Source organism: Pocillopora verrucosa, chromosome 9 (assembly GCF_036669915.1).
Source record: "Pocillopora verrucosa isolate sample1 chromosome 9, ASM3666991v2, whole genome shotgun sequence".
Taxonomy (NCBI): domain Eukaryota; kingdom Metazoa; phylum Cnidaria; class Anthozoa; order Scleractinia; family Pocilloporidae; genus Pocillopora; species Pocillopora verrucosa.
In genome coordinates, this window is record NC_089320.1 from 487,944 (window position 1) to 513,928 (window position 25,985).

Genomic DNA, 25,985 nt, shown 5'->3' on the forward strand with positions numbered 1-25,985 from the left:
CATTGATCTTGTAGATTACCGGGAGGAATTTAATTTTTTGCCTTACGGTCGATGGTTTTATCGAGGTCGTCCTATCAGAGTAAAAAAATAATAAACCTAGAGTACTATGCAATGTACAGATAAAGAATAACTAATGAAAACTTTTGAAACAAAACTGCTTTTTTAGTTCGTGTCTCTCTTGTATGCAAATTATAGCGTTTTCTGATTCAGCAAACTTCGGAAGGCAACACAAGCCAGCTTAATTTGCAAAATTTGTGTATCAAATTTTGTTCGTTTATTGTTAGTTGGTTACAAGTTGTGCTCTTAATCTGAGCCCCCAGAGTTTGTTTATGGAAATTGCTTCGGGAGATAATTAAATCGCCGTGCAAGTAAATTGAGACGACACAAGACAATTCGATTTACCCAAGAGAGTTGAGCCACGATTGCAGCCGATCCAGTTGAAAATTGCTAAATACGATTTCTTTCCGTGTACAATTAAAACTGCTGAGCGTAATTAATTTTGCACTTTCAAATGTAAACTTTGCCCGACCTCTCGGCCATCTTCTGCTACCATGTTTGCTTTTTCCCGCGGTATACAATGGAGCTCTCGCACATCAACAACAATGTATTGTTGACGATCTACAAACATTCGCAACCTGTAAAGTGGTACCAAAGCCCCTTTCAATCAAATCCAAGCTGTTTTTGCATAGCTAATGTGACGCGTTTATTAAGTGACACAGACGCGACGAAATCTCGAGCGAAAGGGTTTTTGGTCGATCACCGGAAGAAACGCGAACGTGAAATCAACAAAAAAAGGTATTGCGCGTAGCAACGTATGAATTAGATTTTAGATTACCTAAATAGTCAAGCTTGTTTCCGTTGTTGTAGATTATTAAATTCCTTGCGAAGATGTAATGCAGCTAAGGAAACAAGCCTTGTAATCGGTTCATTTGACCCGCGTGTGCATCAAGGGCAAAACCTACTGAACATCTGCCAGTGACCAAGAGTCAAGTTTCATGAGTTTTGATTACATTGCGGTCAGACGTAGGAACTTTTTATCAGCTTCAAAACACGTATTCCATGGTAGTTTCTTTTTTCGTTCCTCTGACAGGAAACCTTGAATGAATTTGATAGTGAACCATATCGTGCAGGGCCTGTTGTTACAGGAAGACAAGACACGGACGCTTGGATTGTGACTCAAGTCAAAAGCTGTCATTTGGGAGATCGGTAAGTGCCGTGCGCTTTGACAAGAGGCAAAAACTAAACCTTTATTGCGTTTTTCACTAAACAATATTAAAAACAAAAAGTATAACATTCTTGCGGTCGCAGACTTCAAAACAATTCATTCCTCTTGCAGCTTTTTTTATTCCAAGCACAGCGAGTTTAACTTAGATAAATGATTACGCTGTGCATCAAAGTCAAACTATATCCACAAAAATAAATTATTTCAACCTTGAAGCTTATTCCAAGCATGGATAATTTCTCGGAATCAGACATGCCCGGTTTGAGGGAATATCTTTTGAGTTATAATTACCTTTTTTCCATTACTGTTATCGAGAATATTTGGTAAACTTTACACTAAAAAATACTTATCTGTATGGCTAATTCTTAGAATTAATTATGGGCAAAGTCGAAGTGGAGTATAGTGGGAAACAAGGAGTGAAAAAAATTATGTCATCTTGGAATTTTGGCAAAATTTAATGTTCTCTTCAATGTAACGAAAAAGTCATTTATTTGGCTTTCGAATATCTTAAAAGGGAAAAAGATTTTAAGCTTTCTAGATTATTCTGTGTTACAGGAAACTAAATTTTTATCGTAATGTAGAAAACAGATGACAGCCACTGTGAACCAAAAGCGTACAGCTTTCACAAAGTATCCGACTATCCAGAAACTTTATTTTATCAGCAGGAGAAATTTGTGAGCTGTTTAAGTACAAATCATTATGCGGACTGAATATTGCTTTTTAAACGAGTAAAATTTGCTTCGTTAAATGTCCAGCGACAAGGCTACTTAGAAAAATGTGTTGAAAGCTTCGCTACACTTAGCTATTCAATCATTTCAGATTTTCAAAAACAGCTATTCATCTCAACGGCGCGTGGAAAAATAAAGATAATGTATTTAGGTCAACATTCATTGCAAGAATCACACTCACATAGAGTAACGGCTCATTTTTCTCGTATTTTTCTTCAGTTCACAGACTATTTGAATTGTAATCACATACTTGTATCCGCTGCAAATGCCAGCTCAATTTCTAGAATATTTGTTTTTTCAAAGTTGGGAGTCCAGAGAAACCTAAAACTTGGGGTCAAACACAGGAAATCGAATCAAGGTTAGAGAAAGCTGGCAGGCTTTAAACCTGTCATCAGTGAATACTGATTACGTTGAGTTACAACTGTTGCATAGGGGCAAAATGTTTATTTTGTCAAGTGGATTGCTGTTTTTGACCGCCTTTCTCATAAATTACTCTACTAGTGTTTCGCTTAATGCTACACGACATCAGGGAAAGTTTAATTTTGGTATTTTCTGTAAAATTCATTCCAGTATCACCCACGAATTAGGGCAGATTAGTGTAACGGTCGAAAATATTCACGCATTCGCATAAAAACACTTGAAAAGCAAAGCTTCTAAAGCTTGATCTCAAAGCCTGCTAGGAACATATTAGTTTGTTTGGCTCCTGTTATTGTAAACCACTGCAAGGGAAATTAATTTCTAAATCTGTCTGTCAAATATCCGTTTGAAGTATATTTGAACAAAGCAGCGTGCGCTGATAACGCATCAGTGGTTATAGATGAACTACACATACCTTATCTTGCCGACAGTCCAGCTATCAATAATTCGGTCATGCCGCTTTCTTTAGAGGTTCGACATACCTTTTTATAGAGAAAAGACTTATCGCTATCATCTCCAAGATTTTGATAACAGCTACCGGGCTAAAAATAAAATCAACAGTTGGTAAGGTTACGCCGTTGACTCTAGCTGTAACGCTAAGCGGTGAACCTTTTGTTTATCAATGCCTTTTCATCCGCGCAATTTTCAAAATTCTTCAGAAATAAAGTAATAACGAACTCAGTTTTCCAGAGGGAGTAACCGGGGAGGCTTTCATTTGTAAGAAAACTGACAGAAATCAAAGTCTAGCTTTAATACATGCTAGGGCAAGTGATTTCTCTTCAACGTCTGGAAATGTATCACGCGAATATTTGTTCAATCAAATTCGTAATTGCTTGACTTTCGGTTGAAAGTTAGTTTTTCTTCTCATTGTTAAAAAATTTCATTTTGTTGGTATTCTGGTTTTCTATATTTTGCACCATCTAAGAAATTGTGCAGAAAGGCATCCTCTAACTTTTTACAATCCTGAGTTAATCTCAACAATGCTTCTTCGAAGGTCAAGACCGAAAAGAAATTAATTCCGGCCGGTTTTGTGAACTATCGGAATCAGATCAGTTGACCTCAGGAAGGAATTATTAACTGAAATTATGTCTTGAATATTAATGTATTGGAGTACGGAAGCACTTACAAAAGGCGGAATTAGACAACATTTAATCTCAAGAAGGATTATGAGCGATATGCGAAATATTGGACGAAAGTTAAGCATTGTATCGATATCGAAAAACTTCAACAACGGAGCTTTTCTTCTACATTGTAACTAAATTCACGATTCAAACTACATCATTGAAAATTTAGGTATCAAATGCTACGAAACCAATTTTAATGGTTTGAAATAAGAGAAAGTTCTGCGGCAAGTCCAAATTCTACATTAAATTTTAACAGAAATTGCAAGCAGTCAGTTGACTAGAAAAAAACAATTTTTCTACATCTAAACCGAAACAGTAAGAAATAAGATTCCTCCAAATTAGAAGCCGACTTGTGCTTGAAATTTACGGTAGCCAGAATTCTTTTCTGTTCCCTGTCAATGCATGCGCGCTCGTAAACTTATTACCTGAAAACCACGAACAAAGTGGCTTAGTAAAGCAATTTAGGAAAAGTCAATTAAGACGAACTTCTCAAATCGTTGTGAAATACTTTGCCAACCATAGAATTTTTCATCTCCTAGTAGGAATTTCGTTTATTTCGCAGGTTATTGCAAAAATTCTTTTGTTTGTTGCACAGAACACACAAGTTGCGTCGTAATGCTCACTTCCGACAAAAGCAACGTAGATTGTTGTAGTCAGTTGTGAAAAAATCTTCCTTTTCAATTAGTGGTTAATTAAATTTTTAAACGGAAATCCCAGAGCAGTAAAATCCGATCTTTTGCTCAGATTAGGCTGCTTTATTGAAGAGTAAGTACATTTAAAGATGTTGAAAAAACCACAAAATGCAATAAACTCCACCAAACTCCTTCGGCGTTAAACTTTGGTGTCGTGGGAACAGACCTCGTAGCAGTTTTCATTTCAAAATGACTTGAGATTGGACATTCCATTGGTGGAAAAGAACTTACTTCGGTAAAGAAAAAAAGCCAAATTCTTTCAGTTCAAATAAATTTTCAGACAAAAGAAAGCCATTTTTAGAAATGTCGGTGCTTCAAACGGGAGGGTAGCTAAGTCAGCATTACTTCTATCGACCGAGGGAAATTGGTAATTACACGGCAGAATTAATGTAAAAAGGTTTCAAAAAACCACACCGGAATAAAACAAATGAGCTGTCCGAATAAGTCTGGTTCGCATAAGCAAATGAGGGATTCTTTGCCATTCGGGAATGAATAGAATTGGGTGTGTCCCCTTCATTTCAACGCTTACTTAGCTCACGAAAGCCACACAATGGGATTCTTTGCTTTTTGAACGGCTGAAACTCTACCACCTAAAGTGGCTCTAAGATTGTGTTGAATATGTTTATGACTGAGGGGTCCTGATACAGAACTCGCCGATAGACTCTTGTGTTTTGTGACTGGCAGCTAGGGTGCCACTTTTAACCCGTCTGCCAAAGTGAATTTGTGTTAAACACAAACAGCTTTTGCCAGCCTTCAGAAAATATGTTAGTTTTTCTAACATTTAGAATTTGATCATTCTGAAAATGTGAAAGTAATGTCTTAACATGAGCGTATACCTTTACACGTGTTATGAATTATGTTCGTCCTCTTTTCAAGCTTTCTGCAGCAAAGTCTTTACATAAGCTGATTGTGATAATATTCTTCGATTCACCCTTGCATTTCACCTTGCCGGTGATTGCAAGGATTACATTTCACACGCTCAGTGCTTCATCTAAATGATACAATTCGTGCGTTAAATTGCACTACTTTAAATCAGGATTAACGATGAAAACCAAACATTAGAATCTTGATATAATAATATGACGAACTGTAAAACTTTGATAAGCTTGCTTCATTTACCTCAGTGATGTCTGTAAATAACAAGTCAACTGAAATCGATCCCAGAGCCAATAAATTTTAAAATCTTATTTTAAAAGCCGGATTGTCTCCTTGAAAAAAAAAAACTATTGAGAACTCATTTATCAATTCTTATCTATTGGATGTCACCCACATCCTTGCCTCAGGCGGAATATTCGGTGTGGTTTACACGAACTCCATTTTACAGTCCTTTTGGTTGAAGGTGATTGCAACTCAATTTCCAACTACACCGCGACTGGAACAAATCGTGGAGAAAACCCCCGGAAAATAGGGATAAGTGCACAACGAGCAAAGATATTTCTAGACGAATTGCGAGTAACTGGAGAAACAGTAATGATCACTATCAAATTCTTCATTCCTTTCAGAAGGGTGCGTAACGAAACTAAGGAGCTTGTCTGATATAAAGTGCTGCATATACAATTAACTAAGCCAGGAATAAATCTTCGACAGGCAATTTATAATATAACCACAAAGCGTGATTAGAGCACGAAACCGCGGGAAACTTGCGGGAAACTTGTGAGAAACCTGCGATCATGGATGTGAGCCAGATACACTCTTGATCCAAGTTACGATTGTTTGGTTTAATTTGATTATATGGCTGAGGAAGTTACCTAAGTTTAAGGAGAAAGATAGATTTGGCATCGTTCCTAGACCTTGAACATGATAGTGTACTTTTGCGGATTTTAAAAAAGTCCACTCAATGGAGAAGATTAGAGAAGCAAAATACATCGGAAATATGTTATCATTGACAGGTTTCTAGAAAGCACAAATTTCGTTGACATGTTTTTCCTGTTTGGTTCACGCGAAACACTGAGAACTTCGTTAAATTTGGAAAAATGCTTGTGATTTCGAGTAAAAACGAAGAGACTGGAGTGAAACTCGAGGAGAAATGATGACTCAAAAAAAAACAAATGCCAAAACCCAAACACACCAGCACATAAGCTAAGTGAAATCTTAATCCGCTTCATATCCATTATTACGATTTGAACTAGAATTTTCTCGTTCATGGAATGAGTGATGTTTATAATAACAGACTGTTTATTTGCCACATCATAATTTCTTATCTCCTTTTTCTTGAGTGTCACAAAGAGCCTTAGAGAGGATGAACTAAAAATATTTTTAAAGGAATGATTCCATTTCATGATGCGGCTTATAGGAGTTGAGACTGTAAACAATGAGAAAAACTGTCGATAAACGATAGCACGACAACTTCCGGATTTTGAACCTCTCTTTTCAGTTTTTTTGTTGACTTCTTGCGAGTTTGGTTTTGTTGCCCTTTGGCGAAAATTATAAAAATCATGAATTACTTGTACGACACCTTGTAATACACAAACACAGCTTAAACTGATAAAGTCACAAGCTAATACGTCAATAGCGATTAAAATTAGGCGTCTTTAGGAGATAAGGGTTTTTTCGCCTTTCGTGACTGCCAGTTAGTGATGATATCAGGGATTGAGGAGAAAAAGCATTTTATTTGGTGGGTGCAGCCATGGGAAAGATTTTACTTTATCAAGAATGTTTCTAAGTTGATTGAATGACCACGGAAAGGTAATTTCCTTTATGAAAATCTATAGCAATTCACGCCTATTGTATTTTAACCACACTTCCGGATATTTGTAAAGTCCAGTTTGCTTCTTCCGGCTAATCTCTGGGCTGTACGAGTTAACGAAGATTGGACTCCAAAACCTATGCTGTAAGTTCGTGTCCGTGACCCAGAATTCAATATCTTGAGTTAACATGCAATCCTATCGCCAGAGAAAAAAGAGGATAAATTGTAAGCTTGTTCATCAAATAAGGAAATCATGCATATTCAAATTAAATTAACCCTCCTTCCGGACTGGAACATCAGCATATCCATGAACGCCTTAATATGTTATAAATCCCATTCGCAAGGGAAAATAATTTGGAAAATAACTCAGATATATACATACTCCTACATAATAAGCAGAGCTCTGCCTTCCAAATTTTGTTTAATTTGGATCCATTTTACTGAAATCGTCGAGAAACACAGCATTTGATTTCGTTTCCATGTCGAGAAATAAGCGAGTCAGCGACGCATCATTGCATAATTGTTTTTTCACTGCGAGGTAATGTGCAATTCTTTAAAGATGACATTGAGTTATACATGAGATACCTTCAGGTATTCGAGTAACATGTAGACGATAGGGGACTGTAGGGCATACCCTTCCAGCAGTTCTTTAAGATCTACCTTGGGTGTTCAATGTTAAGATAATTTACCAGTTCCTCTCACAAAATAGAACTGTGTCGTTGAAATTTTTTTGGAATGTAACATTTCGAAAGCTCATTGAACACCTTAGAAAAAGTTGTTCTCATAAGGAGAAAAACTCAGCCCACGTTCTTGTTCAGGATTAAAAATATTCAGACGCCTTTATCACTCATGTCGACTAGCTTGTCTGGGTTTAAAGGGTATTGGCCGGTTTAATCCACTGGGATGGCTGCGCTCTCCTACTTAGGCAAGCTTTTGGATACATCTTAACATAAATGCACTCCACCGAGTTTTTTATAAACATTACACTGATCAAGGCTTATGACGTCATTATGCATAATGTTTGTTTATGAATGGATTGTATGTCATTCAACACTGGGCTGCAAGCCATCGTAAACTTCATTCATAACTACTAATGTGCCAAACGGACATAAAGTACACTTTGAAAAAGATGAGCTCGCTGAGACCAGCTGTCTTAAAGGACTAAAAAAGGGTCAGTTGTATCAATTGTCTTAAGCATTCTCTTTCATAACTGAGGAGACTTCAATCGATGCGTCAACCTCTTAGCTGTTGTCTATCATCCCGCTCTCTCTTTTAATGACCTAAACTGCAGCAATAGCCCACACGGAAATAACGTGCTTGTAAAGCCATTTAAGACGTGGGTGTTGCTTTTTATTTAAAGAACAACTTTATTTTTACTTTCAGTCAAACGTCGCAACTGTAACTGGGGCAAAATTGAGCATAACGAGAGAAACTCTCGGGAGAATAGAGAAATAGACAAATTCCTTCATTTTGTTAAGCAAGCGCTCGATTATGGAAAGCGCATGATACGCTATTTTTTTCCTATGGATATTTTCTTATGTAAAAAATCAACTTGAGCTGCGACTTGGGTAGGAGTTTTGTGCAAGCTTCAAAACAAGAGTTACAAGAGTTAATGAGTTGCAACGTTACATCTGTTTTTAATTCTGGGGTTACTTTTCTAAAGGCTGGTGATAACTTGAATCTCTTTCTCGGGCGCGGGTGGTTACAGAATCCTTTCGTCTGTTAGTTCATGAACCATTCTATTGTTTCATTGTTCTAAAAAAAAAGGGAAAACACTCCTCTCAAGATTAAACCAAAAGGAAGACGAGTAACGGAGAAAGTCGCGTTTATAATCATGAAATGACGTGAAATAGGTCATTGAGGTCGATAAATAACCTACAAGGTAATGTAAGCCAATTTGGGTCGGTTTGCTCCATCTGCGTATCAGATCGTTACACGTCAACATTAACAGTTTAAATAACAATAATAATAACTAGGTTTCTGTGGTTGTTTATGCTCCATAATGTCGGAACAAAAGAATAGAGAAGGTCCTTTTTGATAATGTGTTTGTGCTTGATTGTAGCATATAGTTGCCAACACATGTCACGGAAAGTCATTCGTTTTTTCTATAGAAGTTCACACTTCATTGCTTGAGATTATTTGACTCCTAAGCATGCAGGGTTTAAGACATCCCTAAGAAGAAAAATTATCTACTTATGGACACCTAAATCACGTTAAATGAGCGTAGCTGGTGAATTTGCAGCTAATTACATACCCAAACAACCATCTTGTGAAACAAGTTTGTTTGTGTCTTCTCCAGCTTTAGCCCACTTAGCGTGTCAAAAATTTAAGGCAACTCGACAAGTGATAAACGATCTCACAGCAGAAATAGATTCTTCTCTTAAAAACGTGATTGAGATATGATAATCAGCAGTTAACTGCGTTAGTTAAATCTTCTCTCGATGTTCAGTCTGTTGGAGCTGGTGTGTGGAGTCATCAGGCACGTCGTACGCACTTCAGATTACTTTACATCAAACTCGGTACACCACACATTTTATAGGAACTACTAATATAGGTGAGGCAAAGATTTTTTTCGCTCATAAACAAGAAACCTCATTGCGTGCAGTTTAGCATAGGTAGTTTGGCGGATTTTGTTGTTTTAACTGATAAGGATCATAGATTAAAAGCAAGTGATGTTGAGAAGATGATAAAATCGCCCCGAAACAAATGGTATATTGACACTAAAACCAGAGTGCCAATGTCATTTAATCGACGTTACATAAGCACATTCTTACAGACGAAATGTCTGGAGGACATTCGCTGTCTAGAAATTTTTCATTTCTCTAGCCAAATCTCTTCCACACACTTTCACGTAAACTAACAAACGAGTTTTGTTTGTTATTGTTTTTACACGACTTGTTTCTTTTGACTTGAAGTAAGTCTGGTATCCAAATATGCGCCGGTGCTCACAAGGCTGGACAATCTCAGGCCAAAGAGGCATTCGTTGTTACGCTCCTGATACAGAGTGCAATTATTGTTTAAGCACCCCTTGGGCAAAAACTTGGCCTTTTTACAGCTGACAGGAGAGTGTTATTCGACTGAAATTACGCTTTTTAAAGCAAAGTTTCGTGCTTTCGTCGCCATTTCTAGCTAGCACAGACTTTCGAAAGCACCTCTTGAAAACAACTCAAGGCTAGAGTTAAGACAAAGATTTCGTCTAGGTTTTGACAATATTAGAGGCTTCTCAAGCTTGTATACGTGACTATTAAACAACGGGTTTTTAAAATGACGCATCCTAACGAGAGATAAGGTACAAAAAATAGGTCTGTTTTGGGATAAGGGAGAGAAACAGAGGCGCGGCGAGGCAAGGCGAACAGTTATCAGTAGATAACAGTTGACAAGTTAAGCAGACACTATGATATTTTGGGCACCCGGGGAAAATGGCCACCGAGTCGTAATGAGAATATACCAACTGGATAACCCTAAGATGGCTTTAGTGATGACTACTTTAGGTGTTCACTGCTATATGTGGTTTTGACATCCTCATAGAACATACAGGTGCCGAACGGAAAATGAATGTTGGCACCTTTCGTGCTGGTTGACATTTCTGACACACATAAATTTTGGAAAATTGTTGTCAATTTTCGCCAATTAAATTATCGTTTATCTTCTGAGGACAGGCGTATCGTGTCAATTATTTTCATTAAAAAATCATCGTCCTTCGATTACCGTCAAGTGTGTGGGGTTTTAAGTGTAAATTGTAACCCTAACAATGGCTAGTTCTTCACGACACCGTGAATTTTAATGCGTAATTAAGGTGGCTCTGTGTTGTACTAGGCCATTTTGTATTATTATGAAACTTTGTGGACAACATCCGGCCATAACTTGTTTCACTCACGGTCGAAAATATTTTTAGGAAATGTAAATGAAATAAGGGGATAAATCTTCGTCCAGTTGCCCTATTTGTTAAAGAAACTTTATACTTGAAATATTTGCTTTGCCAGGCAAAGCCTAAAGCTAGGATATCAAATGAAAGGTTCATTCTGTACGATGAAGTGATCTGAGGATTTTTGGCTGGTTACCGCATGATTATGCTTTTACCCAGTACAAATTAAAAATCGCTCAGTTATTTAAAGACACTGTTTTCAACTGAAGCTCGCACCGCGTATAAGGCGCTAAGTACAGGGTCACTGGACACTTGACTTTTTTATGTTTTCGTTAGCACTGTCGGGATAATTTAAAAGCAAGAGAGAGTTTTTTCAAGAACTCTGGAATTGTTTATCTAACCATAAACCATTCGCAGAAATGATTCCTAAGTCTTACGAATAAGCTGCATCGTTGATAACCAAACAAGCTAGTACTTATTAATGAAATTTGGAATTTTTCTCGTTAGGAGGAACCTTATTAGTAAGAGCTTTTCCCTTTTTGTTAGTTAATCGTTACTGCAAAGGGTAGCGAAGTAATCCAATTACGTTATTATTTACGAGATCCGAACTTTTGGCATCGCAAAATTTAGGAGTGAATAATAACAACTTTCAAGGCATTGAATATTTACGAATTGTTTATTTGACTCGAAAAGGCGGCTGTAGCTTTTCCCTATGTCGACTGAAACTTTTCCTAATTCCTCACATGATTTACTTTAAGAAATTTCGTGACAAGCGTTTTCTTTGAGTCCTATTCGGTACACCTGCCAAACTCATATTGGCTTTAGGCGGTCCCATATCCATTTCTCCCCCTAAAATAAACACTGTATTATACACTTGGGTGATAAGTGTCGTATTTCACGCACTTGAATACTACGCTGTCCAGACGCTTCCAAAAGCGCACATCAAACATACTTATACTCTACCTGGGAGAGCGTCTGCTAGTATTGTGTTAAACGAAATAAAACAAACGCGCGCGCTAGAAAACCCCTGCTTCGATTTGAAAAGTGACCGAAGAGTCGTCGCATGTGCTTATCAACTCCTTATCGGTTCGGTATGGGTTATTAATGTCACTCTTATTCGTTCGTTATCTGTCACAATCTCGCGTGATTGTCATGGCGCCGCGAATCTAATGATTTTTTCTTGGTTTTGTTTGCAAACAGCCAGTGACTTCGCTTGAGGATTCACGCAAGATGAACGCTTCTCTGGTCGCTTTTGCTGTGCTTCTATGCCTCAGTCGTTGTTTGGCGTTTGACTGTCCGAAACAGTGCAGTTGTGGGGAGACGATCCGGTGCAAAGTGAAAGACTTGAGAATCTTAAAGAAGATTTTACCTACCAATATAACGCGACTGTAAGTATATTTAAACGCAAAGCGTTGGACTGAGCTTATCACAGAGATATACGCACCGGCATAGTCCGCACTAACGTGCATGGTTTGTCTTAAAAAATAAATTTAAAATTAAAGTTGAGACAATGAATATGACGAAGTCGTAAAAGGAACTTTTTGAAGTAATAGTTAATTCGAGCTCTTCTGAAGAAGAAATATGATTTATCATAAACTAATTAATTCTCAGTGATGTCTTGCGAGGAAGAAGTGAAGATTTGGAATGGGTTTTGCTAACTTTAAACTAGACACTGAAGTCTAATGCAAAGAAAAACAAGCTTAAATCTGTTTTTCAGCTTAAAAGTATGAAAGACTTTTTGTTTCTTACATCCTCGGCCAGGTCATCTTGTAAAACCGCAAAACGTGACCTTAAAAATAAAAGTGAAAGAAACGTTGAAATATATGGAACGTTTTCTTTCACAGATCGGGCTTGGGTGGCCAAAGTTAAGTGTAGCACATTCATATGCAAAGGAGATTAGTGGCATCAAAATATTTGTTTTTCGGGGAAGTAACTCGAACTGTTTCCAGTAACTAAATTCAGTTTTTGTGATCCGGAAATGAAAGGAGGAAAACAGAAGAAAAGTTAATTACTGAGCACGTACGCTTGCTATTTAATGGAAGATATGGTTTTCGTTTAAAGTGTTCGAATCAATTTAATAACGTAATTACAGATATCAAACACGCAACTACAAGCAACATAGCAAAGAAAACTAAAAATGCTCTAAAATTATTTGTGAAAATTGGAAGCCAATATTTGAGTTTAATCTTTCAAGTTAGAGCGCTTAGATTGCCCCAAACTTGAGGGACTTTTATGATGGCGGAGTGCAATTTTAATTTTAAATGAACACGCAGGTTTTGGAGCTGTTCTTACTGAAAATTATTAATGAAAAAAAAGTGTAATTGTTAAAACAAAAGGCGATTAAACGACTGATACCCTTACTGTTGGGTTTCCCCGAAAAGAGATCGCTTCGATTAAAAAATTTATAGAATTTGCGAACACTGTTTATTCAAAGCATCAGGGACCCTTTAACTCTCATGGGTGACCAAGACAGAATTTCTCCTTACAATGTTAATACAATTTCAAGTAGACAAGTGATGAGAACAAATGAAGGTATCAACTAGGGAATTATTAGTTGATCCAATACCAAGTTCTCCGAAGTAATATCAAAAGAATTGTATGGCAGACACTAAGAAGAATTATTAATGAGATCTTGGGATTGAGAGGATTGAATTCGGCACCACTTCATTTTGGACATCATTGTAGTCAAAAAGGAACTCGTACAGCGAAGCTTTCTCTGTATTTAAAAGGTACTAGACCTGTCTAAACTTCTATTTCTTACAGCTTTTAAGTAAAGATGATTTAATACTAAACATAGGTATATATATGAAGATATATAATTAAAATGAGGTTCAAAGGTTGGTCATTTATTGCAAAACGAACCGAGATAGTTTATTTACAACAGCCGCTATCCTCGAGGAAAATTTTCCACGCGAAACATGATAACTTTCGTTTTTCAATATTGTTGACAGTTTCTACTACATGATTTCATCGTTTAAACGTAAGAATAATGTGGAGGCTTAGTTGATATGACTGTTAAAGTGATGTGAAAAGCGAAAATTCCGAAACTGACGAAAGAAACAAAACAAGAATGCACTTAACCTTAGCCAGTGTTGAATTCACCAAAAATCTCACAGTCATTGACTTGTCACCCAGTTGTGCCAGGTCAAGGTTAGGTTGATAATTAACCCTTTGTGGGGTGATTTTCTCTCTGGATATTTCCCAGAATTCTAAATATGTCCGTATTATGAGAAGTCCAATTTTGTGGTTTATCTTGATTTTTCTTCCAGTGATCTCTCGTCAGATGACATCACAAAGATTCCTCCAGGAACATTTGAAAACTTTACTTCGCTGCGATACCTGTGAGTACTCGTGATATATTCATGTTGCATGTTGAGGCTAAAAGAGAACACGAACGATTAAAGGAACTTAAATATAGAATCTCTCATTGAATTAATACACATATCGTTTGTTCTTTGCAGATCTCTCGCAAACAATTCTATCAGATATCTATCGAGACATTCCTTCAGAGGACTTCGCAATCTTCGAGAATTGTATGTATTGGTTTTCTTCTATTTCTATTTCCATCGTAATGTGTGATGACAGCTTAGATTATTTGATATAAAATATTTTTGAGCCTCATTTACACTGGCATTAACCTTGGCTGGATCACTTTTCAACGAGAAGTTATTGTAGACAGATTTCCCTTCAACCCTTTACAAATTATCGACTATGAAAGTTTCAAAGTAGCATGCCAGTTTTCTCATTAAACGAATGGGCTTAGCAAGGTTAAAACGTTTTCCTAAATTTCCATCAGCACATACTGCGTAGGACATACAACCAGGGAACACTTGTCAAAGGAAAACATTTCAACATGTACAGGGCCTAAGGTCACCATGCGTTGTGTTTTAAAAAGTGATGTTCATGCTCTTTGGCGATATGTCGTGTCTAACTACTTGTTTCTTTTTTTGGCAAAAAGTTCTTTTCTTTCACGAATTTCCGAAATTGTATAGTCCAGCCATAATATTGACAATCATAGTAAAGGAGCGTTCGAGACGTCAATTGAGTGTCCAAACCAAAGTACATCCCAGGGAACAATCCCTAGCAAAGTTTTATATCCATTAGCCAATAATAGGTCAATTGAAAACCAGCCAACTGCTTGAAGCGCGGGAACATCGCTAATGACCCAGTCGCGATTGTTTCCTAAGTTTTGCGTTGAGAAAGATGGTACGAGTTTTCTGGACCAATTAAATATAAGAAACAGCAAAGCCACAGCAGTCCCGGCTGACTTTCGACACACATTGAAAATTTCTCTATAAGTTAATTCAGGACAACGTTCTCGTTTTAATCGATATTACAACCGGTAGTTTCTTTCAGAAAGCTGAAGGACAACGGGCAGCTTATTATAGACCAAGACGTGTTCGAAAGTCTTCCATCTCTGCAAATCATCGGCGTGGATAGCAAAATCTTCAAAATCTGTCCGAGAATTTCGTAACAGGACTCAACCTCTCCATTCACGTAACCAGCAGATATAAAACAGGAAACAGTCCATTGCGAGATCAAAAAAGCCTACAGACGATTGTATGGCAAATGATTACCACCCCGTCTGCAATGACGCTATGGACATCATAGAAGATGTCATGAAGCTCTCATCCATTTCCTACCCATTCGTGCGTACTTGCCAAGATGCACAGCGCAACAAACAGAAGAAGATCAGAGGTCATTTTGTGTAGCTTCCTAAAAACAAATAAACACATGTTAGGCCAGGGATGATTTGGTGAAAACACTTGGAGTAAAATTGGCGTTAATGCGACTTTCGAGTCTTTCTCCCGCCAGTCGCCTCCAATCTCCTCTGTTTTCTGCGGGGACCTTGCTTGTTACTGCAACAGCGCAAGTTCGCCTTGTGCACGCTCTTTGTATTCTTCGGTACATGAATCTACTGCCTCGGGAGACACATCCTTATTGGTGACGCACCCTTGTCCTAGCTAACGGTATCTCGATACGCGTTACATACGAAAGAACTCGTCCGAGCATGCCATAAAGAACGATGACCCGGAAGCCAAGCTTTGTGCTGCCGCTGTTCATCGTCAAGCTACATCGGCCTCTATAGCTTATTGTGCCTTTCTCTTTTGCTGGGCCGTCACAGTGGAGCGATTTCTCGTTGTCATAATCAAATCTGCTCATTATATTGAAATACTTAGCCGAGCCTGTGGGCTATGTGTTCGAGAGTTGGATATTTGCCAACCATAGCCACAGTTGTTCTGCTGGACTAAAGCGGGAAACTGGGGGCTATCTTTGCTCTACAGTTGGGCAGTGGAAAATCCTTCACAGACATAACAGAGGAATAAATTTGACGCTTGTTAGTATTGGCGTGGTACTTATATTCCTTCATATTTTTATGATTTGCCGAGCACCACGTAGAGATCCTGTACTATCAGCGACAACGGATTATAAAACACTGTTCGCATGTTCCTTCTTGTATTATCGACTTTTTCGCCTGGGCAGTTCCGTACACGCTTATTCTCTCCACAGTTCCTGCAATATTAACTGAAACAGTAGCTATGCAAAGTATGGCTATTTCGCTTTCTTTAAACGCTTGCCTTCATACATTCCTGTATTCATTTGATAACGATCATTTGGAAATCTGTACCGCGCTTTGTCCTGCCGAAAAGAACAGAAAGAGGACGAGTTGGAAGCAGATGATAGTAAAGACAGAAAACGTGATACAGAAATGGGCCCTTTACCTTCAAAGAAATCGCTAGAATCTTTATTCCGTGGTAGAAGTTAAAGCCCCATCAACAAAGAAGCTTGTGTAAAAGTATTACTTGTTACTGAAATTAGACAAGAACCGGAGCAGCAAAGAAGAGGCTTTGAATTCTCCAAGGCCGAAGGCGCAGTGATAATTACCAATAAATCTCCTACCAACTCTCGTCACGAAGAAGCTGTTGTTCTGTTACACTCAGCTCCGTCGTCTCCAAGCACTTTGACGAGGGTCGGCCGAGTGCAAGACGAAGGAGTGAGTGATTGCGGTACGATATCCTCCGACACCATGTAACTTGGCTGAGCAGCGAATGCCCCAGCATGTCTCCAAGTTCACCAAATGCACTTCTGCAAATCAACGACGGAAACTCGACACTGTCGAGCGATATTTCATCAATTACTCCGTGCCTTCAACATCAAAAGAAAAAAGGCAATTCTATGAAAAGACGCGAAAAGACATCGTCTTTCTAAAGGATGCGCGGGTCCTTCATTGGACCAATGCGATGGCGACGACGTTAAAGGTGAATCAACAAGAGAATGAAAATCAAAACACGAAGAGAGATCGACGAATGAGCCCAGTGCGTGATATTATTGTTCGTGTTCTATCGCCTAAGCTGAAAAAGCGGCCGAAGACTCTCGAATGCGTTCCGACGCACGACGATTCCAAAACCGAGTTGCCGCCTCCTCACAAACGGACTAAATCGCTCTTAGAAGGGAAAGATATCGAAGAATTTGAACGCCCGTGATGGCAACAGGAGTCCATTGAGACCTCTTTCACCTGTGCGTTTCTGGGACAAAAAGCCTAAAGAGCGTTCGAAAGAAAAACGCAACGGTGTTTTGGTGTTTCGAGGCCGGATCGGATGGTTTAGAATTCATGAAGATGTTACATCACCAACGTCTTCAAGGTCCACAATGTGTGAAGAGAAAGCTAAACAAGATGGACCCAACTCTCCTAAATCTGCAAATAAGCGACGGACTGGGAGCGGCTAGCGACGTTTTTAGTCATTAAACCCGTTGCCCCGAAATCAAAAATAAAGATAAGCGACAAAAGAAAAAGAAAGCTGGTAATAGTCACACAGATACTTCATCAAAACATGCAGAAGGATAAGGAGTACGAGAATCCTGCGATCAGCTTGGAGAGTGAATCTGGCTCACCAGCTTATGAGCCCCGATGTACTTCTCCTCAGTCTCCCACTAGAAGGTGGCCCAACTTGAGGAGGGCGATAAACTCACGGACCTTCCGACAGGACTAAAGCAGAAAAATCGAATCAGCACCGCTTCACGGTATCGCGGGTATCTAAGTCAAGTTTAGAATGGGATCCATCTTGCGCTTACGAGTATGGTGATGAAGAAGTCATGGCTCCGCCGCCACCCCCACCCCCTCAGCCTATACCCGACCTACCCCCACACCCCACCGAGTCCTGGGCCTGAGAGAAAAGCGGACTCCGCTGACCATGTGGAGTGCGTCCAAGTGAGACTTGACCCAGCTCATCGATACAGCCTTGAGTGGGATCCGACTGGCGTTCAAATGAGGCTGAGTGTTATTTCTCAAGATTCAAATGCAGAGGGGAAGAAAAGTGCCCCTTCACGACAGAACAGAACCAGAATAAGGTTTAAGAAGTGCTCATCGTGTGCAGAAGCCGGGCAAGTAACAATCTATCGAACTGTACACGTGATAGATTTAAAATTGTGATTCATCAATCATTTTCGCTCGCGAACGGTTGACCGTGTTTATCCTAGCTCAAACTAGGGAGTATCCGTGATATACCCAGAGTGATATTCCCTAATTTGCAAACCTTACGTCCACCACGATAAAAGTCTTCATTCAAGATGAAAGCGTGTAGCTGTTGTCACATAAGAAAGGACATGCGTTTTCGTTCACAAAGTCGAACGAGAGAACTCTCAGAAGTAGACATCCACACGCAGCAAACAGTAAGCTATCCGTTAACATTTTTTTCCAGTGTGTTACGAAAATGTTTGATGGATAATAGTCACATTAGGCTTCATTTGGCGCGAAAAGATCTCGTGCATTTTTCTTTGGACATTAACAAACTGTTCGCATCTCGGAAGAGATGATGTCCTCGGACAAAAACCCGAACATATTTTCGCCGTAAATGGAAGCTATTGTTTACATAAACGCGCATTCGGTTAGAATTCATCCAAATTATAAGTTATATTATATCAAAAGTGTTTCTAGACACGAAGTAAACAACATAAATTCTTAGCCAAGCAACGTTCAAAGTATCGTTTATCTCGTAGTATAGTCGCGTTTATCTCGAATACTTGTTTTTGTAGTTATTTGCGAAAAAAAGGTGAAGTTTTACGTTTTCGATTGGTGCTTCAATCCTCTACAAATACTAAACAAAAAACCCCTCCTTTAATAAAATGGATGCGACAACTTCAAAATTTTCCCCCTGCTAACATTGCTGAGGGGGAGAGAAGGGAATAGGGAATCAAAGAAGGCGAGTGAGGTTGTTTACAATTTACACTTATTCAAAATATGTGCATTTAGACCAGCGTTCAAGCAATTTTGTCGAAGTTTGGATAATTTATTCGAGTTGAAAAAAACATAAAACGACAAACAACCGCATTTCTCTAAGAGAAGTATTTGTTCGATTCATTTGAATCGCCTTTTAATTTGAACGTTTTCAAAATAAATGGTATCTGTTAAGATACATTTTTAAGTATTTGGAAATTTCCAGACATTTTAGGTTCACTCATTAATAAATTTATCATTTCGGTCGTATTAACGAGTTGTGCGCACCATTATATAATTCATAACTTTAAAACAATAGCTTGGTTTTAACGAGCTACTTAAGTAGTGGAGAAATTTCCAAAACTAACAGATTACACGACAGTGTAAAATAGACAAGTTTTCTTTAAGGAAACGCTTCAACACTTCGTCTACACTGAAAGTTCTGACTCGATGAGTAGTAGAGTTAAAAGACTTGTTTTGTATTCGAAGATGATTGAAAGAACTTATAAACAATTTAACCAAGCAACCCAAAGTCTACTCGGTCAACAGCTGAGAAAAGACAAAAAACTCCAAGTTGGCTTTCGAATCCTTGTATAGGAAAAGGAAAACGAAGACTTCGTTCACTTGAAACTAGACTTCTCTCGTATTTCTGGCTCAACACGAAGTATACCAGCAATCACATAGACATCTGTATCGTAAATTTTCTTATTTCCATCCGTAGCGAACATACGTGTTATGAGTAGGTAGTGACAAACGCACTGACCGCATTTCGTTTGAAATATTTTGTAAGTTATACCTAAGTGATTACGAAAGAGCGTGTTGTTATAAGATATAAAAGTAACAACTTTAAGACTAAGTATTGAGTAATATATGAACTGGAATTGTCTAGGATAAATATTTATGCAACGAAGTTTAAAAGTAAAATCCATTGTAAAACATTCACACTTCCATTTAGCATTTATTTTTCAATGTTTTCAAACTAAGACTGCCCCCAAGCAGTGCCAGACAACTGACTTCCGAGTTAGCCGCGCTAATACATCGACACCGTGGTTACGTATTTCCCGCGGTTTGCACTGTTCACTCGCTTGACTACGGTCATGAATTTTCCATTTAGCACATTGACACAATAGTCATGTACTCCCCGCGCTTAGCAAAGTTTCCCTGCTTGACTCTGGTTCGGTGTTTTCATACGCGTGTCACAAGTTCCATGTTACCGAGATTCTTACTCCATCACCTGTTTGTCACTGGTTCCATGTTACCGAGTTTACGACGCGTCCCGTCTTCGTCACTTGTTCCATGATACGAAGTATACAACATTTCAAGTGTTTGTCACAGGTTCCATGCTACCCGTGACACATTTGGTTCCATGTGACTTTGACACTTGGTCAGGCATTTCCCCGCACTCGGCACTATTCCCTTGCATGATATGACACAGCCTTAGGAGCGAGTAGGTCACGTGTTCCCTGTATTTTCCGTATATTTGATACCTTTTTCCGCACCTGGCATCTGTTAAATGACCAATCACGACATTAAAGATCGTAACTTTGACGATGCGAAATTTCCAAACAATCTTTTTCCTTATCTCCCTTCGGGAAGACTCAGCTCGAGAAATATAATAGATATAACAAACCACTGGAATGTCAAATGTAAATCTTGAACTCAGCAGAGGACCGCGACCCAGCGGAATGACGAGTAACCTTCCGTCCAGCTGAGGTGGAAACTGTCACCTGATCACGTTGCAACAGTAACTCAACCAAAGAATTCAGAAAAGGAGCCACTTCCTAAGAACAGAGGAGGATTATTTAAGTGTCATTCGCCTCCCATAGATCTGCATGTTTTTTTTTTGTCTTTTTGCTTTTTTCATAGACCGAGACAAGTCTGGGGCCCTTAAAAAACTGCGGGAAATATTTCGTAATCTATTTCTCATTCTCTTGATTTAACGCCGAACTAAAAATAAACAAAATTCTACCCTTAATGGAGGAGAAAGAAAGACGGTATCAATAATGAGCTCCAGCGCGAGTTTTCACGTTTCTAAATTTAGTTTTTTTAGGCATGTTTGATGCCAGGCGAATTATAACAATTATAACAAGACAGACCCAGTTATTACAGCAAAAGAAGTGAAAGACATTGGCAATTTTTCAAGGACCTTTCTGTTACCAGGCATATTTTCGTCTTTCAGGTTTACCACTAAACCCCTGAAAAAAAACTCGCAGATAATTCTGGATCAGCCTAAATGCTATAATCGGCTTTGGAAAAACCACAGCCACAAGTGTACGACTTCATAACGTTAATCGATTAAGCTCAGAAGCCATTAAAGTTAATCCCAATTGATTTTACGTCAGGCTTGATAAGCTTCTTCTTCTTCCCCATGACCTCCTTGCATTTACAGAGCATTCCGTGTTTTCACCCATCATTTCATCACAAACACACACATTGTTTGCGCTTATTCAACTTAACCTTCCCTCTCCCAAGATCTCACCAGTAATTCTCCTTACTCCATGCCATACAACTACTATAATGAAAGTTCGGAGAATTTGGCATTGGTTCAACCAATAAGATAATCCCCTAATTCAATTGTTTCTTTAATCCCATCACTTGTTTGGTTGATATTGTACTGATATTGTAATGGGAGTTCAAGGGTTAATCGTCACCTTTCGAGGTGTGATTACAGAAATTCTCCTTTACAGCTACCACATTTTCCTTGAAAAAAAGTTGAGAGAATTTGGCTCACTATGAAGGAAACACCCTCCAGTTGACAAGTTTTTCAATTCTCATTTCCTCTCTGCTGCATATTGTCTTGAGATAATTGGGAGAAGTTACATGTTGATCTTCTGTAACTACGGGCCCCCTTACCATGACTCCTGCCCGTCCGTCCAAGGTGCGACTATCTGCCAGTCGTTTACCAGTAACATTTGCAATTCGTAGCACAGGAACTTGCCATTGTTCTTCAAACTCTCGAATTTCCTGTTCTGTGAAATCACTGTTCAAGATCTGGTCCAGTTTGTTTCAAGTTAAGGTCGCTGTCAAACCACAAAATCCCCAAGAAGATCGCTGCATCGTCTTTAAGCTTAAAAAGTGGATTATTGTTAATCAGGATTAAGTGCGAATGCATGGGCTTCAGTTCGTAATCGTATTTTTTGAAGTGTTTCTCACTAATCACATTCAGACAAAACAATTGACTTGATTGGTCAAAGAGCACGCGTAAATCCAGGACCTACAGATGGAAAATTCCGTCGATAACATTTTAGAAACCACTTAAAACAAGACTTAAAAGATAGCCTGGAATGCTTAATATATCAATTGTTGAAGAGGGATTACTTTATAGATGACATGTGTTTCAAATCCAAAACATGTACGGTTAAAACAAAACTTGACCCGGAAAACCTATTTTAAAGCATTTTCCACCAAAACACGACATGAAAATACGGGCACGCATAGATATAACGTCTAGGATTCTTTCATTATCAGACGATCCCAGGTGGCCCGCTTCTAGTTCACTATCAGCATATCTTAATCCCTGACGAAGTATAGGTTCGGCAAAAATACTTTATAGGTGTGGTCAAATTATTTCTATCAAAGAACGGTAATCGCTTTCTGTTTTAGTCAGAGGTCGTTGAGTTTTCCTGATTTTCACGAAATTGAGAAACAAGGTAAATTGTTAAAGAATCTGAGGGAGTTGACCAGCTTGATGAAGTATTTGAAAGAAAGGATATCTAGTTGCCACAGCTATCCGCAAGATCTTCTCTTCTTGATCCAGAACGCGATTTATCTGCAGAGGAAGTATTCCACAATGAGATACCAATAATGTTTCTTTTTTATTATTATAGTTACTATTACAAAGTATTCCTAAACAAAGGAATTTCTGCAAAGAGGTATTGGATTTGAGTAACACACGAGTTTTCAGGATAAATAATCACTACCACTTGACATTGTGGTGTATCTTTAACAGAACACATAATTACATTTGCCAGGAATTTATAAATTCCCTTCAAGAAAATAATGTACATACTTTTTTTAGACTAGCTATAACAACTATCTATCTATTTTTGTCTGAAATAGCTGGAATGTTGCATTCCACTGTTCCACCAAAACTCAGATCATTAACAGACTCTCTCCCAGAACAAGAAGAGGAAGGACCTGAGTTTATCTCACTTTTAAAAGACTTACCTGATTTGGCAAATCATCAAAACTTCCTCTGCAGAAAATAGATCAGATGATTCAGATGATCAGATAATTCAACCAAACATTGATAGGCTTTTCTAATTCTTTTTTTTTTTCCAAATCTGTTGGTCACCAATTGACAACTTTCCCTGAAATTTTTAAGTCACCAGATATATTTTCTATTTGCCATGGCAACAAAACTGATTGCAGCTTGGAATCCTGATTTGTAAACCACTCAAAGTTCACACAACATTGAAAAAAATTCAGAACTTCACATATCACAGCTGGATGTGATTTTCATACACATTTTACAGATATTTTGAGTTAAGGTACACTGCTAACAGCTGTCAAGTACAGTTAACCCTTCAACCCCTAAGAGAGACTGGCATCTAATTTCTCCCTATCATGTCACCCCTGAATCAAACATTAAGATCAGGAGAATAAAGGAACTGATCACCAACTAAAGAAGCTCTTGATTGTTAAACAAATTCTCTTTGTCAGCACCTTAGGAAATGTATAGAAAACAGTATGGGGAATATGCATACTGATGTTAGGGTGTAAAGGGTTAATGTACCAGCATTACACACTGTGTACCTGTCTGTGAATGAGAACAAGAAAAGTGCTGCATCAGCTTTCTCTTTGAGAGCCTATGGAGAGAACAATGGTCTCCATTTACTAAAAAGCATTGACCTGAAACTAAAACTGCATAAAGGCCTTGTGTGAATCCACAAAGCAAAATTTGCCCCTGCACTTCAGTGGCAACAAGGTGATAAAGACATCTTATGATTACTCTCTAATTTAGTAAAATTCACTGTTTTTGCTTCCCATCCAGAGGGGGGTAGGAAAGTTGGCTAGACTACAAGGATTCCCTTCTTTTGGCAAAAAAATTAACTAATTAAATAAAAATTCCTGAAAATAATTACAGCTATAATTCAAACTGTGTCTTACTGGTAACAGATGGTCATATTTTCTGATAGCATGTTCACCACAGTCCCAGAATTGAAGCTTAAACATCACAACTTTCTGATTCTCTTTCAGCTAGGTAATGAGATGAATTAAAGAAAAGTTTATTACTATAACAAGTTTGGAATAAAGTTTGTACACTGTCAGTAAAAAAAACATCACCTAGGATATTCTTGCTAGATGGAGCAAGATATGAAGTTGATGAGGATCATGAAGTCATAGAACAGAGCATTGTGCTCATCTTAGCAAATATCTTTCATGCCAATCAAAAACGTTAGTTATTAGAGACTGCATCTTAATTTATTTAAGAAAAAAAAAAACACATCATGGTCTTGTGAGCAAACAATTCTGTTTTCTTTTTTTTCATTTTATCCATTTGCCATAGTAAGACAGTTCAGGCCTAGTCCAGATTTAAAAGTGGTTTTAATGGGGACTGTATAAACAACAATAAGGCCAAACCACAACAATGGGAGCAATGTTCTTTGCTAGAAGCGTCTGGGTTCTTCAGGAGATGAGGCCTATGGTTTATTGCTCTTATCCGAAAAGCCCAGAATGTCTAACTATTTGCAAATGTCACAGCAAAGATAGCACAATCTCCACAGTTATTTTAAGACCCTGAGTGTTGGTCCAGTCTGGGTTTAACCTTTGACCTCCCACAAGGCAGTTCAGCAATCTATGACATAAGCTTACCATGGAGAAACTTAAAACTGCATAACAGCACTGATGCTGAGGTTGTTTAGTGTGATACAAAAAAAAACCCCTTATAGATAAAATAACCCAAGGGATTGAATATTTGCATACATTGCAAAGATCTTAATAAATTATTTATCTGCATTTTGTGATATTTTAACCATATTTTGAAGAATAGGGTGGTTCACTGAATGCCAGAGCAATCACTGACTTTATTGCAGGAGGAGGAAATGTTCTTGTGGCAATCACTTGATCAATCAACAAGTAACCCCAATTTTAAGAAGAAAATCGAACCAGGTACAACTTAGCCAAAGTATACAGAAATTTAAAAAAACTTGTTCCAGTGTGCAGCATTAGGCTAAACTAGACCAGATCTTTGTGTGCATAGCATATTAGTAGCTGACTTTACGTGTGAATTATTTCAGTGTGCCTCTTACTTGAAAAAAAGTCTTGTGCACAGAACAACCACAGTCCGGTGCCTACAGTTTACCTGAAGCCTACAAAAATGTTTGAAGGGACCATAATTGAATCAAAGTTCAGAGCGCTCAACTGATTATTCAACTCACTTTTGCTGGCCAGTATATCACCGATGTCTGAATACCTGGAGTTTCGACGTGATAACTGGAAATTTCTAAAGAGGACCAAAGAAAATTCTTCTATAAGACAACACAAAACTCCCTGTTGACACACCTTCAAACATCCACGAAACAAGAAATATTAACTGCTATTAACTTTCCACAAAGCTCTGCAGTACCTTGCCCTAATAGCTTTGCTACAGTACTCGTTTTTCCAACAGCTGGCTTCCCCGTTAAGAAGATCTTGTAGGACACATTTTCGACGGGAAGTTGCGGCGGTAAGCTTGGGGCCTCAAGTAATCCTAAAGATAAGAAAAAAACCATCAATACATTCAAAATCATGATTGGATAATTAAAATTTTTGAGCATGGCCTACCGAAAGATTTTCTTTTGTTTCGGTGCAAAATTCCTCCTAAAAACTCTCGTCCTTCTGGCGTTTCCTGCCATTTGAACTGTACGATAGACCCTCTTGGTCTAAAACCCGCCATATGAAAATAATTCTATATCCTCTTATACGCATAAAAGACAAAATTCACTTTATGTTTTGACCGCCATATTGGAATAATTGACGCATGGCAAGACTCAGTAGACTGATGGCAAAAACAGTAAATATTGCAGGCTCTTCAGACCATGATCAGTAGTCGCGC

The 25,985-nt window shown here is 38.3% G+C and overlaps 1 protein-coding gene, 1 long non-coding RNA gene and 1 pseudogene across 2 annotated transcripts; 1 reads left to right on the top strand and 2 right to left on the bottom strand.

Moving 5' to 3' along the window:
- Positions 1-8,482: 8,482 nt before the first annotated feature.
- LOC131788652 (uncharacterized) lies at positions 8,483-9,216 on the bottom strand. Its single transcript, XR_009340533.1, has 2 exons — positions 9,124-9,216; positions 8,483-8,624 (listed from the first exon to the last, which is right to left on the bottom strand). It is a non-coding gene; the product is annotated as an uncharacterized lncRNA (long non-coding RNA).
- Positions 9,217-11,942: 2,726 nt separating this feature from the next.
- Positions 11,943-19,330, top strand: LOC131788650 (uncharacterized; annotated as a pseudogene).
- Positions 19,331-19,352: 22 nt separating this feature from the next.
- On the bottom strand, positions 19,353-25,905 carry LOC131788651 (ciliogenesis and planar polarity effector 2). The gene is made up of 9 exons (XM_059105729.2): positions 25,715-25,905; positions 25,518-25,640; positions 25,330-25,394; positions 24,059-24,148; positions 23,705-23,757; positions 23,117-23,144; positions 22,662-22,718; positions 21,803-21,949; positions 19,353-20,730 (listed from the first exon to the last, which is right to left on the bottom strand). Exons 1-9 carry the CDS (start codon positions 25,824-25,826, stop codon positions 20,590-20,592), a joined length of 816 nt encoding a protein of 271 aa, XP_058961712.1. The 5' UTR covers positions 25,827-25,905; the 3' UTR covers positions 19,353-20,589.
- Positions 25,906-25,985: the final 80 nt, after the last annotated feature.